Here is a 14,549-nt window from a genome sequence, read left to right on the forward strand (position 1 = left end):
AATATTTTATCATTCATGAAGGGAATCATGATGTACACATTTCTCTGTGTGGCCTGACAAGCATTGTTGTTTGAGTTTCATCCATTCCCTGCTTTTATGAGGGTCTCACAGCTAAAAGGAGAAAGAACAAAAAAAAATGGTGTTGCTGCAGTTTTGCAAACAGTTAATCACAGATTGTTGAGATGGGGCTGAGTAGTCTCAGTCCTATCAGGGTGTCAATGCTGACCCCTGTCCACAGCTGAAAGTACCTACAATGAGTATGTGAGCTTTGGAACTGGACCTCGGAGTAATGGAAGAAGGTTTACTTGAAGAACATTACGTGTTGACCTCCTTACTTTCCAACTTTTTATCCAATCAAGCATCTGTGGGGTAACCTGGACAACCAAGTCTGATCCATGGAGGTCCCATCTTGCAGCTTAAATAATAAGTGTTCCGTACTTTGTTGTCATGTATACATGTGGATCTCTCAGTGAGTTTATTTAGTATGTTTTATTTGTTTTCCATTTTTCATCAGTGCATACTATCTTTGTAGTGGCTCAATAGAAACCCTATTAAACAAACAAACAATCAAAATAATAATAATAATTAGGTAAGTAGGTAAGTGTCTCCATTTGGGCTTTCATGTGGGGGGGATTACTGAAGTTTCCTCACAGTCAATGGGATATTTGAGCGGTGTGGTTGCGCAGTGGTTACCGTGGGTCCTATCTATAGATTATCAGCTTTTCCTCAGGCGTCATGACGGTGTAGAAACACTAGGGGGAACCAAAGAGCCGCCAGAACTAAAAGCAGGATTGTATCGTTGAGTCTTCTCCTTGAGGAGAGAAAAGCAGTCAACGGGACATTTCAAAGTAAGGCAAGGGGGAAAAAAAGGCTGCCCACGTTTGATTTTACTGTCACATTATTATTTTTTTTAACTTTTGTGCTTAAACCTGCTGTGGAACAAAAGAACCCCCCCTTACACTGTATCAGCTCTCCCACCCTCTTTGAAAGAGAAATCCACCCCCTTTATGCTGTCCGTGTTCGCTGTTCAAACTGGAGTCACTCCCACCAGAAGATGTTCCTCTCAAGCTGAAGTGCGCACTGTAGCTGCTGTTCACATCCACAGCTTTACTGAAAGGCATCACCTCAGTGATTCTGCCAAGGACGCAGCCTTTGAATGGAGACATTTGAAAACAGCCTTTGTTTGTAAGGCCACTTTGAATGTTCTCGTGCTCTCTCTCTCTCTCCATCTCTCTCTCCCACCCTCGCGCTCTTTATCTCTCTCTCCCCATGGATGAATAAAAAGTTGAGTCTTGTGCGTAAAGGAGCGAGTCTGAATCATGCATTGCGCAGAATCTCTGCTCACTTACGATTAATTTACAGGAGAGAGGAGCATCTTCATCCCAAAGGATGCGCGTTGCGCGCTGATACCTATTGAATGATTTGGAGAGGGGGTGCCAAACTTGCGTAAAAAGCCGTACTGTGCACAAGTAGGCTTCTTTTATGTGATTTACACGATGTCAGCTTTAAGGAGGAAATTTGGAGAGGACTACCAGGTGGTGAACACAAACCAGGGTATCACTTTTTCCGCCCAGGTGAAGAGAAAGAGACAGCGGTTTGTGGAGAAGAACGGCCGCTGCAACGTCCAGCACGGTAACCTTGGCGGAGAGACCAGCCGATACATCTCCGATCTCTTCACCACATTAGTAGATCTCAAGTGGCGCTGGAACCTACTCATCTTCATCCTCACTTACACAGTCGCATGGCTGGTGATGGCTTCTATGTGGTGGGTGATCGCCTATATTCGCGGAGACCTGAGCCACGGCGGCCACGACTCGTCCTACACCCCATGCGTCGCCAACGTGTACAACTTTCCCTCCGCGTTCCTGTTCTTCATCGAGACGGAGGCGACCATCGGCTACGGCTACCGCTACATCACCGAGAAGTGCCCCGAGGGTATCATCCTCTTCCTCTTCCAGTCGTTACTGGGCTCCATCGTGGACGCCTTCCTCATCGGCTGCATGTTCATCAAGATGTCGCAGCCGAAGAAGCGCGCGGAGACGCTGATGTTCAGCCAGGACGCAGTGATTTCGCAGCGGGACGGGAAGTTGTGCCTGATGTTCCGCGTGGGGAACCTGCGGAACAGCCACATGGTGTCCGCTCAGATCAGGTGCAAACTCATAAAGGTAGGACAAAACATCGAAAAAATGCACCACAGAAGTAGGCATACGTTTCCTCGTCTTTCCACCTGAAGTCTTGAAACGCTATTATCAAGGCTGATGCTAAATTGACAGTCACTTAATTTGTTCTGAAAAAGCTCATTATGTTTTATGAGTTCTTTCCAAGTCATGCATTGAATTTCCATTCATCTCCTGAATTGATCGCTCTCCCCGAGGGATGATTTGCAGAGTACATGGTTTCAGCAGAAGACGTATTGACCATTTCCATTTCCCCCTTGCAGCAACTTCCTCAGAGAAGGACACCTTTTTGATTTTTTTTCTCCACTTGTCTGCAGTGTTTTGTGTGTGTGTGTGTGTGTGTGTGTGTGTGTGTGCTTGTGTGTGTAGTGTGTAGTGTGTGAAGGTGTGTGTTTTGTACAGTCAGGGTCCTCACAAACTACCCCCCTCCAGTCAGCAGAATGGGTGTCAGAGGGCTGTATATCTAAGTTCAGCCTGTGCTTCAGCTGTCTGCAGATAAGATGAATCGGCCCCCAGGGGACAGTTGGGGGAAGAAAGTAGGCTTATTGACGAAAAATCAATTGAACCCATTCCTATACTTTGAGGGAGACACTTGTGTAAAGGCTAATTTTAGGTCTCACTCAACTAAAGATTAAACCCTGCTAAGAAAGCAGTAACTGTTCATACATGGTTGTTTTTCCTTTTACAGTCTTTTTCTTTTTATAGTGTGAAAATGTGATATCTATGGAAGCCCTAAGCAGACAAGCATCCATACCTTTTACTTACACACTTACCTATGAAAGGGCGTTCATTTAAGTCAGTTTCTCAAGATCTCGACTTAATGCCAGAGGATCATAACCGGTGGCTGCTCATGGTTATATTTCCCTGTTGTGTCCAAGGCATGTCTCTTCCAAAAAGCAAGCATGGGAAACAGAAATGAGAGTTCACACTTACCATAAGCTAGTCTTTTCTTTTCGTGGAAACCAAGCACCACAAATACCTTTTGAAAATATTAAGGTTATGAGTTTTGCATAATTAGGGGCATGGCTGACTTGACCGACAGGCGGGCACATTGTAGCTGTTACCAAGGAGGCTAAAGGCCCGCCTCAACTACACCTCCTTGCCTCTTTATGGGTCCAAAGTTAAGTTGAGTCAGCATTTCCAGTAGGGGGCCTGCCATTGTTGGGCTACAAAACACTACTTCGGAAACCAATGGGTGACATCACTGAGACCAAGTCCGTGCTCTCTGTGCAGTAGCCTGGTGATCTTTAGTAACAGTTGACTTTCAGAACCACCAGGGACAGTCAGCAGATATCCCCTTGTGTGTTAACACCACAATTAATACATTAATAGGGTTAGTGTTTTATGCTGCAGTCAAGGCCTTTATCATTATCATTTACTCAGTCTGTTTCATTTTTCTTTTTTCTTCAATTCCCGTTAGAGGAATAAAAGTCATACAGTTTAACATGTTAAAAGCCTTGATTTAATAACTTATCACTTCTAATGTTTCAGCCTTCTCTAGATAGAGTTTTATTTCATTTTATTATCATCAACTCTTTAATTAACAGCCCGGAAAAGCAAAGAAAATATGGTGTGGTAATCACAATTACTCAAGCGTTATAGCTGCACACATGCTGTATCATCATTTTCCCTCCTTCTACTGTATAGAGGCCTGCGGAACATGGAGATAGTTTAATATTCTGTACTAGTTTTTGACCCCTGTATTCACCTAAGGGACATGCTGTCATGTTTGACCTTGGTTTAATTTGTCTGTCCCATGAGTGTGCCAATACTGTAAAATAAAACAGACATCTGAATCTTTTTAGTGCACATGGCGCCACTACAGATTTATTATTAAAGATTAATGATGTAGAGGATTTAGATAATGGACTTGATTTGAGCCCTTAAGGCTAAGAGGAAGAGCTAAAAACTTGAAGTTTGAGCAGACCTGTTTCACAATAAAAGCAGAAAAAAACCTGCATCGACTGCTGCAGTAAGGTTGCAGAGTGGGTATATTTTGGAATACTCCAGCTGCACTGTACCTGCATTACCTCCAAGGACTTTTAAAGAAAAACAACCCGCCTGAGTGTATTATAATGAAAGCAAAATAAATATAAGTGGGAACGTTTGACGTATTCTCACACCTGTTTTTTCACATTTGTTTTTACTCAAACAGACCTTGGCTTTCCTTCCAAGATCCATTCATTCGATTTATATTCTGATCCTGATCTGGGATCTCTGCCAGCAGTAGATGATCTTTAAAATTATGATTAAATTGTCCGTAAAGCCACAACCATTAATATGCTAGTAGAAGGTCAAGAATTCAGGACTTTCCTACTCATCTACTAGAAAGTTAAACGTTTATCTGCCATTGATCGGATAATAAACAATCAAAACTTGCTTTTAGAAGTTAACTTTTCCCAGCGCAGAAGTTTCACAGGAATAACTGATTTTCTAGGACTGATTCACTACAAAATATATAATGGTTTTCCTTATTTAAGATCAGCTTTTCTTTAAATTTGGTGTTGAACTAAATACTTTATGCATGATTCTACAGTGAGACTCCTGCTGAGTAGCTGCAACGCTCTAATGTCTCCGTTTAGCTATGTTAACTGACACGATGATGTTTTAGAGCCCATAAAGCTACAGCACTGTGCTGCCAGACTTTACAGTGTGCCATTGTAGCACAAATTGACTCTACATCACCCTGTAGTACTATCCTGCACTACGGAAACAATGGCATGGCTTATGTTCAGGTAACACACAGCTCAAGGTCACAGTGAGAGGGCCTGCCCACAAAGCTGAGTGGAGAAATGAGATGTGGTGCAGTAAATCCTGAAGATAGAGCTGTGTAAACAGGCTCTGACATGGAAACTGCAACCCAATGTCAGGAAGAGTCATAAGTTGTAAATTCTTATGGGACCTAGACAGTGCGGATAAGAAAAAAAAAGGTTTGTAAGTACAATGTGTTGTAGCAGTGTTTTTACTCGTTTTAATCTCTTTGTGTTCACTGTTTTGACGACATAATGATTGTGGAGCATTGCGAGATGATTATTATCTAAAGGGTTATAATGACTAGTCAAACCACTCTTGACGTCAAGCTTCAGAAAAACAAGTAAAACAGTAGGAGTCATAAAATCCTGCGCACTGTCAACCACCTTAATTCAATTTATCCTGCTGCAGGTGCTCTCAGATCATATTTCTTTACTACGTAGTGAGCTCAGCATACATAGAAAATCAGTAAATTGGCTTCACTAACCCTAACAATGTCAGCAACTCAATATGTCTGCAGAGTTGCTATGAGTGCGTTTACATTAAGGTTACCTCTGAGGACTTTTTTGGATGATGCAGCAACCATTTAGGTTTATGCTAGAACAGTATTTCAATGACAGTTCTGAGTATCCAGCTCTATTGGACTGCTTCCTGTGGTGGGCAAGTCTAAATACTACAAACAAGATGTAGCCAGAAATAGAGAAGAAGCAAATACGAGGTGCAAATCTGCCCTCTGAAAATTTCCCAATTAAACATATTAAAATGTGGGTCATTTTTGTCTGAAATCAGGCTCAGGTTGGCTTTATTAAAGGAGTGAGGGTGACTCATGGTACGGTACGTTCTGTTATGTTACGTTAGGTTCCTTTATGTTACTTTACGTTATGATACGCTACGTTACGTTACGTTAGGTTAGGTTAGGTTAGGTTACATTACGATATAGGATTGGATATGTTATATGATACGATACATTACATTAAAATACGATTCAATATCATATGACATGATACTGAACTCATACGTTACGTTAGGCTAGGTTAGGTTACATTACGATATAGGATTGGATATGTTATATGATACGATACATTACATTAAAATACGATTCAATATCATATGACATGATACTGAACTCATACGTTACGTTAGGCTAGGTTAGGTTACATTGCATTAGGTTACGTTAAACTAGGTTACGTTATGTTACGTTAGATTACATTACGTTACATTAAGTTACGTTACATTAAGTTACGTTAAACCAGGTTACGTTATGTTACGTTAGATTACATTACATTAGGTTACATTACATTATGTTACATTAAGTTACATTACATTAAGTTACATTAAACCAGGTTACGTTATGTTACGTTAGATTACATTACATTAGGTTACATTACGTTAGGTTACGTTAGGTTACGTTACAATATATGATTGGATATGTTATATGATACGATACATTACATTAAAAAACGATTCAATACCATATGACATGACACACAATTCATACTTTATGTTAGGTTAGGTTAGGTTAGGTTACGCTAGGTTACATTATATTAAGTTAGGTTACATTACGTCAGGTTACGTTAGGTTACGTTACAATATATGATCGGATATGTTATATGATACGATACATTACGTTAAAATACGATTCAATACCATATGACATGATACACAACTCATTACACATTGCCCAAGACAATGATGACGATAAAAGGATACAACATCTATGCGATAATTGTAGAGATTGCATGACAATCATATAATGTTCAATCACAATGTTTGAACAACTGAAGAATAACAGATTCTCCTAACAGGCTAAGAAAAGACTGATGTCATTAGCCCTACCACCATGAGTCATAACGAAGTGATGCTGTGAACCAAATTGGAAGGGAAATACAATAGGGAGATACAATTACTGTATCAGAGCGACAAATGTATTATTGATATTTTATCCCACTTGTCCCTCATCCCCCTGTTCCTATAACTTAAAACCTGGAAGACAATACTTCAGTATAACAATGTTTGAGCGTCTTATCCTGAGCATGAAGACAGAAGAAAATAGCCGCTATACAAATACACTGACACTCAAATGTCACTTGTCAGTGGCCATTTTGAATCTTTCTAAAGCATCATAAAAAGTAATTCAGCTGTCTTTCCTTCAATCTCCTCTCACATTATCCCCCTCTCATTCTTCTTGTCCTTCAGAGTTAGTAACAGATGTGCATAGTCATGGTGACATGCTTGTCTCACTAAACACTAGCATCCATGCCTGTCGATCTGCTACTGCTCTCCCTCATCATTTATCTTCTGCCGTGGATTAAACTACTGAGACCAGCCTCTGTTGACGTTGACGAGCACTACCCAGCTGCCACTCTCTCTCCATCTTTTTGTTTGGTCCCATTTGCCATATGTCTCCTGTTTACTGCTTGTTTCTCTCTTGTCTGGGCACTTTTAATGCTCTTCACGCACTGATGGGAAACCAGATTCAAACATGTTTGGTTATTTAAAAATCGTGCCCTAAAAGTGCTTCAGGGGTCAGTGAGTACATAACTGTATTCTTTTGTTTTAATGAAAGATACATTAATATTAATGGAAATTCAAGGACAGTTATCTTCTGAATTGATATGCAGCATAGGGAAATAAACATGTCTAAGGATAGGAATAATGGGGATTTACAAATTTTTGCTTAAATTCTATACAGGCCGTGAATTGTAGTACAAGCGATTCAGCTTAGTTCCCCAGCACAAGGATGTTGCTGGAAAAAAAAAGGCAATGCAAACAATAGACCTGGTCTTCGTTTTCTTTTTATCATAGCTATATTTTCATCAACTTTTTCATATATTTTTTTACTTTAATTATTTGTTAGTACCTCCCAAGCCAGTTTACTAGGCTGAAATTGTTCTTAATTAACTGTCACTCTCGCCATCTGAGCCTCAAGTGCCATTATAATGTCCTGGGGCATTTTTTTCATGTTTGCAGAGGATCTAGAGACTCATTGTCATTTCACTGATTCTCAATGGATCAGCCACAAAAAATACAATTGATATTGTAAATCTGAAGGGACATGAATAATAACTCACAAACTACTGTTAACACTGCCACAAAACAAGTTATTTGATTTGAAGTCTCAAAAGCTAATGCAAGCATTGAATAAATTCCTAGCAAATAAACAGAACTAGCTAGAATCTGACAAAATATTGAAGGTTCCCATTCAACCCCTTCCTAACTAACATAACCATTACTTTGAAATGTACGCCTTTTGTGAGCTTTCAGTCACTTCCTCACAACAAAATCAATAGACTAAAAATTGAAATTGAAATTTCACTATCCATTGTATTTTCAGTAGCTGATAAATACGGCGGTGTTGAAAACACAAAAATGCGTCATTTTGTTTTAACTTGAAACATAGTAGTTTAACATTGTAATGGTTTTTGATCTTCCCACTCTGAGCATGACAACACAGCAAAATAGCCGTATTTTGAAATTAGGCAATTACTGTAAATTTGAGGTATAGCTCTAGGCACTGAAGTACCAGCTGGACACAGATAGACAAATGAACACACAAATACACTACACCCTTCTTTCTGAATTTCACTGCCTGTGTTTCTTTGCATCCCTCTCACATACGCACTTGCACACACACTAAGAGGAAGAGGCGTGTCATCAGGGATTGGGCCTGCTTTCACTTAACCTGACTCACAGGTGGCCTGGTAATTTGAGCACACCCTTTATCAGGCCCCGTTTCCAAGGCCATTAATAATATACCCCTTGGGGCTCTGACTGTTTATGGGTAGTAAGAGAACACACAAGGCTTTCACCTTGATTCAAACCATTCACTTTGAAGCAGGTTGCTCCTTCCTCAGCAGAGATATAATTTTCTGCAACACTATGGTGTCAGTCAAAAGAGAGATGAACAGTGTCTGAAAAATAGCAGCTTTCGCTTTCAGGATTGGAATGACTTAAATATGACTTCCCAGGAAATTGGTTTCCATTTCCACCGACTTTTATGCACATTGCTGACAAATGGGACACCTGCCTGCACTATCTCAATGACAATTTACATTTTTCAATGAGTGGGTGAGATTAATAAATATATTTAGAAACACAGCAGGCTTTTTCAAATTATTTTGTACACTCGATTAACTATAACATCATAGAATCAGTTACAAAACCATTACGCTGGTATTTAGATTTAATGAAATTATAAATGTTTCCATTTTTCGAGAGATTTTGTGGTTGAATAAAGCAGAGAGATAGTTAATTCAAATCAGAGTTGATGTGTTGGCCAGGGGCATGTCCAGGGTGGTGGCCAGGGGTGGCAAGTGGGGCGGCTGTGGCTCAGTGGGTAGAGTCGGTCGTCTATCAATCGGAAGGTTGGCGGTTCGATCCCAGCTCCAGCAGTCACATGCCAAAGTGTCCTTGAGCAAGACACTGAACCCCCGAATTGCTTCAGAGGTGTGTGAATGTGTACGAATGAGATTAGCTAACCCTGATGGTCCCTTACTGTAGCAGCCTCTGCCATCAGTGAGTGAATGGGTATGAATGGGTGAATGTGACGAGTAGTGTAAAAGCGCTTTGAGTGGTCAGAAAGACTAGAAAAGCGCTATATAAGTACAAGTCCATTTACCATTTACCTTTGATATCTGATTGGCCGGCCCAGGTGCCACCCCCAAATCCTACAATACGCATGTTGCATTGTCAGAGTTGGGGGTTCGTTTGATTCAACTATTTTGACTGTGTTGCAACTGGCTGCTATATAATCTTTGGAACAACAAATAATAGAAAAGTACTTCATACTGTCTTCAATAAGACAGGTGTGTAGGGGAGGAATCAGTCCATCAAAATAATGCAAATAAACTCCTACACGTGGTGGCAATGTTTCAGTACCGAAAAGTTGCCACTGTGTGTAGGAGTATACATATTTGTATTTGTTTTCTGCCAATTTGACACTGTGCAGAGGTTTGCTTACATTTTTGTATGTACATAGAATGGGGGCTACGGACAAACATCTGCTGTATGTGTCCAATACATAGACAGTATAAAATATGGACGTAGTATCCGTGACGTCACCCATCTGTTCCTGAGCGCTGTTTTGAAGCCAATTGACGGCGGCAGCCAAATTGGAAATGCGGAACTCAACCAGGCAGAGTGGGACGTAAAGGGGCGGAGTTTGAGCCTCCTAGCCAACAGCTATGTGTTCCCGACTGGAAGTCCAGTCAATCATGTCCTTATTTGGGCAAAAGCCCATAATCTTAATGTCTTCTGAACCGTCGTTTTAGAAAAAAATTCACCCCCGTACAGTGTGTGTCGATAGATAAATTAGCTACATAGAGCCAAGTCGTTTTTTGAACCAGGCTGTAAACATGTTTATTTCTGCTGCAAAGATCGTCTTCTTCCCATTCATGGCTATATGGTTTCCGGTGTTTCTGCAGCCAGCCTCAAGCGGATTCTCAATGAATTGCAGTTAATAACACTTCCACATGGGCTTCATAGTTTGAGACCGGAGGTTGCCGCTTGGTCCAATAAGAGGATTTATCTGGTGCCACCTTGTTGCGTAACTTCTGTAATACATAGAAATACAACATCTGCATGATGCTGTGATATAGTTTATCGGAGACAGGAAGGCTAAATAAATGCTGTTTATAGTTGTGTGTGTGTGTGTGTGTGCGTGTGTGCATATACTTGATGCTATCCCTGCATAAGTCAGCAACCCTGCAGGGCCCCCCAGTCAAAAAAGTCTGGATATGCCCCTGGTCTCAACTACCACTGAAACTGTGCAAACTTACTTTCAATATAGATTTACACACGGCTACAGCCATCAGCTGTTTAGCTTTGCATAACAGTCTGAGTCTATTTGATAATTAAAAAAATTCTGTATGTGTTAAAAAAGATACATTTTGGCAATTACTGAGCTTCAAACATGCTCAAAGTTGCAATGTTTTACCTTTGGACAACCAGCACTGGGTTTGTATCTGTTTTTGCAGCCCACATTAAAGTTCTCATAATTTCTCACAGCAAGGGCATGCATGGGATTAACTAGTGTAGAATATTGTTTTATTTTGTTGCAGCAAACCTAATTAATTTATTTTTTAATGCTAGACAGAGATCAAGAATATTGTTTATGTGGGTTTATACTGTGCAGACTAGATAGAAAAAGAGAGGATAGAAGTTTAGCTCGTTATTTTTTATTTTACAGTCATCCACAGTTTCAATAAATTATTCTGTAAAACACCTGACGTCTGATTGCACTGATTTAACTCTACTGAACATGCAACATAGGTTCCCTGTCTTAATATTGTGGGAGCGCCCTTCAGTGATATAGTTTGATGGGCGACACTGTCCCTCACCAAGGCGAGCTGGGGATCTGTGGGCACAGACGTCTTCCTGTGAAATGTCACACCCTTCTGTCCTCAACATCACTGTGAATACAAATGACAGTCTGTTTGCCATCTGTGGACCAGTGGCTCTTCACTCAAAGGGCCAGAGAGGCTACGCTGAATACAAGTTAACACGAGGCAACAGAGAAAAAAAAAGTCTGTATTTGACTTTGGCAGAGTATCACTTATCTTAATAATGTTTCCTTTTTTTCTTTTTCTTTTATTTTCTCTTGTTGATAGTGGTTTTTTGGCTGTAATCTTTCGCCTTATGTGTGAAACAAACACCCTTTTCTTTCGTAAATGGTGTAAGAGGCTTGCAATTGACTCGCAAATAGGTTTTATAAGCTCATTGAGAGCCTCCTCCCTAATCCCATGTTTTAATTTAACAGCTAAAAAAGTATTTTACATGATTGAGCTTGATTTCCTCTGAGCAAACATTAGTGTCTTCTCATGGTCTAATGATACTTGTCTTTAAGGCCAGGCTAATATTAAGGGTTTTAATACCATACTGTAATGTATTGGCAATGACAGTGAGAGATTTCTGCAGTGTGTCAGTGTTGCACAATCATGTTGACAGAGATGTGGAAGAAGTGAGAGAATTTTTTAAAATCCATATTCTCTCCTTTACCCATCATGTCTGCCTGTGGGCACATACAGAACAACATCAAGGTCTACAGAACACCTTTTATAGTTTTGTCACCTCCTCTGGATGTATTGTCCCACTGTCTATTACTATGTGCCAAAAATATGTCAAAATGTTCTTCTTTGTACTCTTATTTCAAAATCCTTCCATGCCTCTGCCAGAAGCAGCAAGAACCTTTCTTGGCTGCGAGCACAGGCAAATAAATATTCTGTCCTAAAAATGTCATCATAGATTTTTTGGGAGATCATGTCTCCTGTTTCCATTTCAAGAAACATGCGGGTCTGTCAACAAACCAAAAGAGCTGTGCATTTATACCTACCCAGATTTTGTAGAGATATCAGCAAGAAATCCTGTAGACAAAAATGTGCACTTTGATGCAAGAAATTGTGAACACCTGCTAACAACTCCCTACCCTACATCCAAAGTGATTTCATGGGACCCCCAACACAACCTTTATGCACTGCCATCAGGGCTGCACCTGCAAGAAATGCAAACTCACATATTCAGCAGTTGTAAAGATGGAAACAGAGATGACAAAATGTGTCTTGGTAGTACTGGCATACCACATATATGTAAAAAATAAATAAGTGTAATATGTGCCTGTGGTTTGTTTTTCTAGTCTCGGCAGACCCCAGAAGGTGAGTTCCTGCCCCTGGACCAGTGTGAGCTGGACGTGGGTTTTGGGACGGGGGCGGACCAGCTCTTCTTGGTGTCGCCTCTGACCATCTGCCACGAGATCAACACCAAGAGCCCGTTCTTCGATCTGTCGCAGCGCTCGCTCATGAACGAAGAGTTTGAGATCGTCGTCATTCTGGAGGGAATCGTTGAGACCACTGGTTAGATCAAGTTTTCATATTAAATAATGACTCTGACTGAACTTTCATTTTCCTCAATTACTTTTTGATCATCATTTAGCCCGAGGTAGAGAGCATTTCTCAGTGATATAAAATGAATTATTTAACTGAATGATTAATTTCATGCTCTTTAATTATTCAATGGCACAAGATTCTACATCTCTGTTGTGTGTGTGTGTGTGTGCGTGTGCGTGTGTGTGCGTGTGTTGCTTTTAATATATCTAGCCCTCTTTTCCCCGAGCAGTTCTCCACTTTTCATTCCTAATCCCTGTCTGGCCTGGTCATTTTTATTTAACAGCTCACTTTCAACGTTTTTTCCATACAGTATTACCATGCTTTAAATGTTCTCCTTGTTGCTTCTTTTTTGCCTGTGTTTTAAATATTTCTCTACACTTACATCTCATCTCTCCATTGTAGGAATGACATGCCAGGCGAGGACATCTTACACAGAAGATGAAGTCTTGTGGGGCCATCGTTTCCTCCCCGTTATGTCACTAGAGGAGGGCTTCTTCAGAGTGGACTACTCCCAGTTCCACAACACATTTGAGGTCAATACACCTCCATACAGCGTCAAAGAGCAAGAAGAGAAGTCCTCTCTGACGTCACCAAACCCTCTGCCTGTTGCACCCACCCCCAACTCCCCTCTGTTAGGTAACGGTGGCCGTGGAGGCCGTAGAGAAAGGCTCCTGTCCGCTGACTGTGCAGACCATGCAGAGGACCAAGCCACCAGGCTGCCCAGCAAACTCCAACGTATGAGCTCCACCAAGGAGGAGCTCCTCTGGAGGGGGCTGAAGGCTGGGACACCCTTGCCTGGGGGGAAAGCCTCCAGCACAGGAGACCTTCCGCTTAGTATTCAGAGGCTGAGGTCCAGCTCAATCCCGGTCGTGAGACAAGGACAGCCAGAGGAGCAGGTCCAACTGTTGTCCTTGGATGGAGAAGCAGAAGAGGGAGAGTTGGAGAAACACAGACTGCCAGCAGCAGTTAGCTCCATTGTTGCTCCTGCCCCAACTCCAGTCCAGAACCCCTTGTATGGGGGTCGGCCAGAGGACAACCTTCCAGCCAAACTGCGCAGAATGAACGCTGACCGCTGACTAAAGCTGACTACCTTTAAGACTAAAAACGTCAAAAGAACTGAATCAGGCTTAATGGGCATTGCATATAAAATGAAAACTACTGTGATATAAGTTTATTTTTTCCTGCAGATTTTGACCACTATTTTACCTTTACTTACGGGCTCTCTACTATGTTGTCTATAGCCACAAATAGAAGGACAACGCCAATAAGCCATCCATCCGCTCATACTGTGAGTCATTTTTGATAGATCACCATCTGTGCCCCCCACTGACTTCTCACACCTCTGCCCTTGCTTGTTTCTGTCACTTCTGTTCAAAGAGTTGCATCAAAGACTTTTGAAACCCAAACCAACCCTCATTTTTTAACTAATAAAGCACCAAAGTGGCCGTCATAAATAAGACTGACCCTTTTTGACCATTTGCTAAACCTCTCCCCCTAACAGCGACGGTCCAGTTATCACTTTAAAAACTTTTACCAAGGCACAGCAGATATGTCACACACTGGATTTTGGGCTTCACTATGGTAAAAGACCCACTGAAAGCAGCTCAATGTAGTGAAAATTCTGGCCTCATTCAATTTCAAAGGGACATTTATGAGAGAATATTTCTATACAGCTATGGAAGAGTCCCAGGAAGTGATGAAGTGAATGTTTCAGTCCCTCCAGGATTTTGCTTCTTTCTTG

At 41.1% G+C, this 14,549-nt stretch overlaps 1 protein-coding gene across 1 annotated transcript; it reads left to right on the forward strand.

Moving 5' to 3' along the window:
• Positions 1-1,015: 1,015 nt before the first annotated feature.
• Positions 1,016-14,262, forward strand: LOC117830407 (G protein-activated inward rectifier potassium channel 1-like). Its single transcript, XM_034708517.1, has 3 exons — positions 1,016-2,165; positions 12,559-12,775; positions 13,211-14,262. The coding sequence occupies exons 1-3, from the start codon at positions 1,497-1,499 to the stop codon at positions 13,882-13,884; spliced, it is 1,560 nt and encodes a 519-aa protein (XP_034564408.1). The 5' UTR covers positions 1,016-1,496; the 3' UTR covers positions 13,885-14,262.
• The last annotated feature ends 287 nt before the right edge of the window (positions 14,263-14,549 follow it).

The sequence above is a fragment of the Notolabrus celidotus genome, chromosome 18 (assembly GCF_009762535.1).
Source record: "Notolabrus celidotus isolate fNotCel1 chromosome 18, fNotCel1.pri, whole genome shotgun sequence".
NCBI classification, from domain to species: Eukaryota; Metazoa; Chordata; class Actinopteri; order Labriformes; family Labridae; genus Notolabrus; species Notolabrus celidotus.

Excerpts from the sequence above, each read along its gene's own strand:
- LOC117830407 (XM_034708517.1), top strand. The coding sequence starts at position 1,497 with ATGTCAGCTTTAAGGAGGAAATTTGGAGAGGACTACCAGGTGGTGAAC. Across the intron at positions 2,166-12,558 it reads TCAGGTGCAAACTCATAAAG|TCTCGGCAGACCCCAGAAGG; the intron begins GTAGGACAAAAC and ends TTGTTTTTCTAG. Across the intron at positions 12,776-13,210 it reads GGGAATCGTTGAGACCACTG|GAATGACATGCCAGGCGAGG; the intron begins GTTAGATCAAGT and ends TCTCCATTGTAG.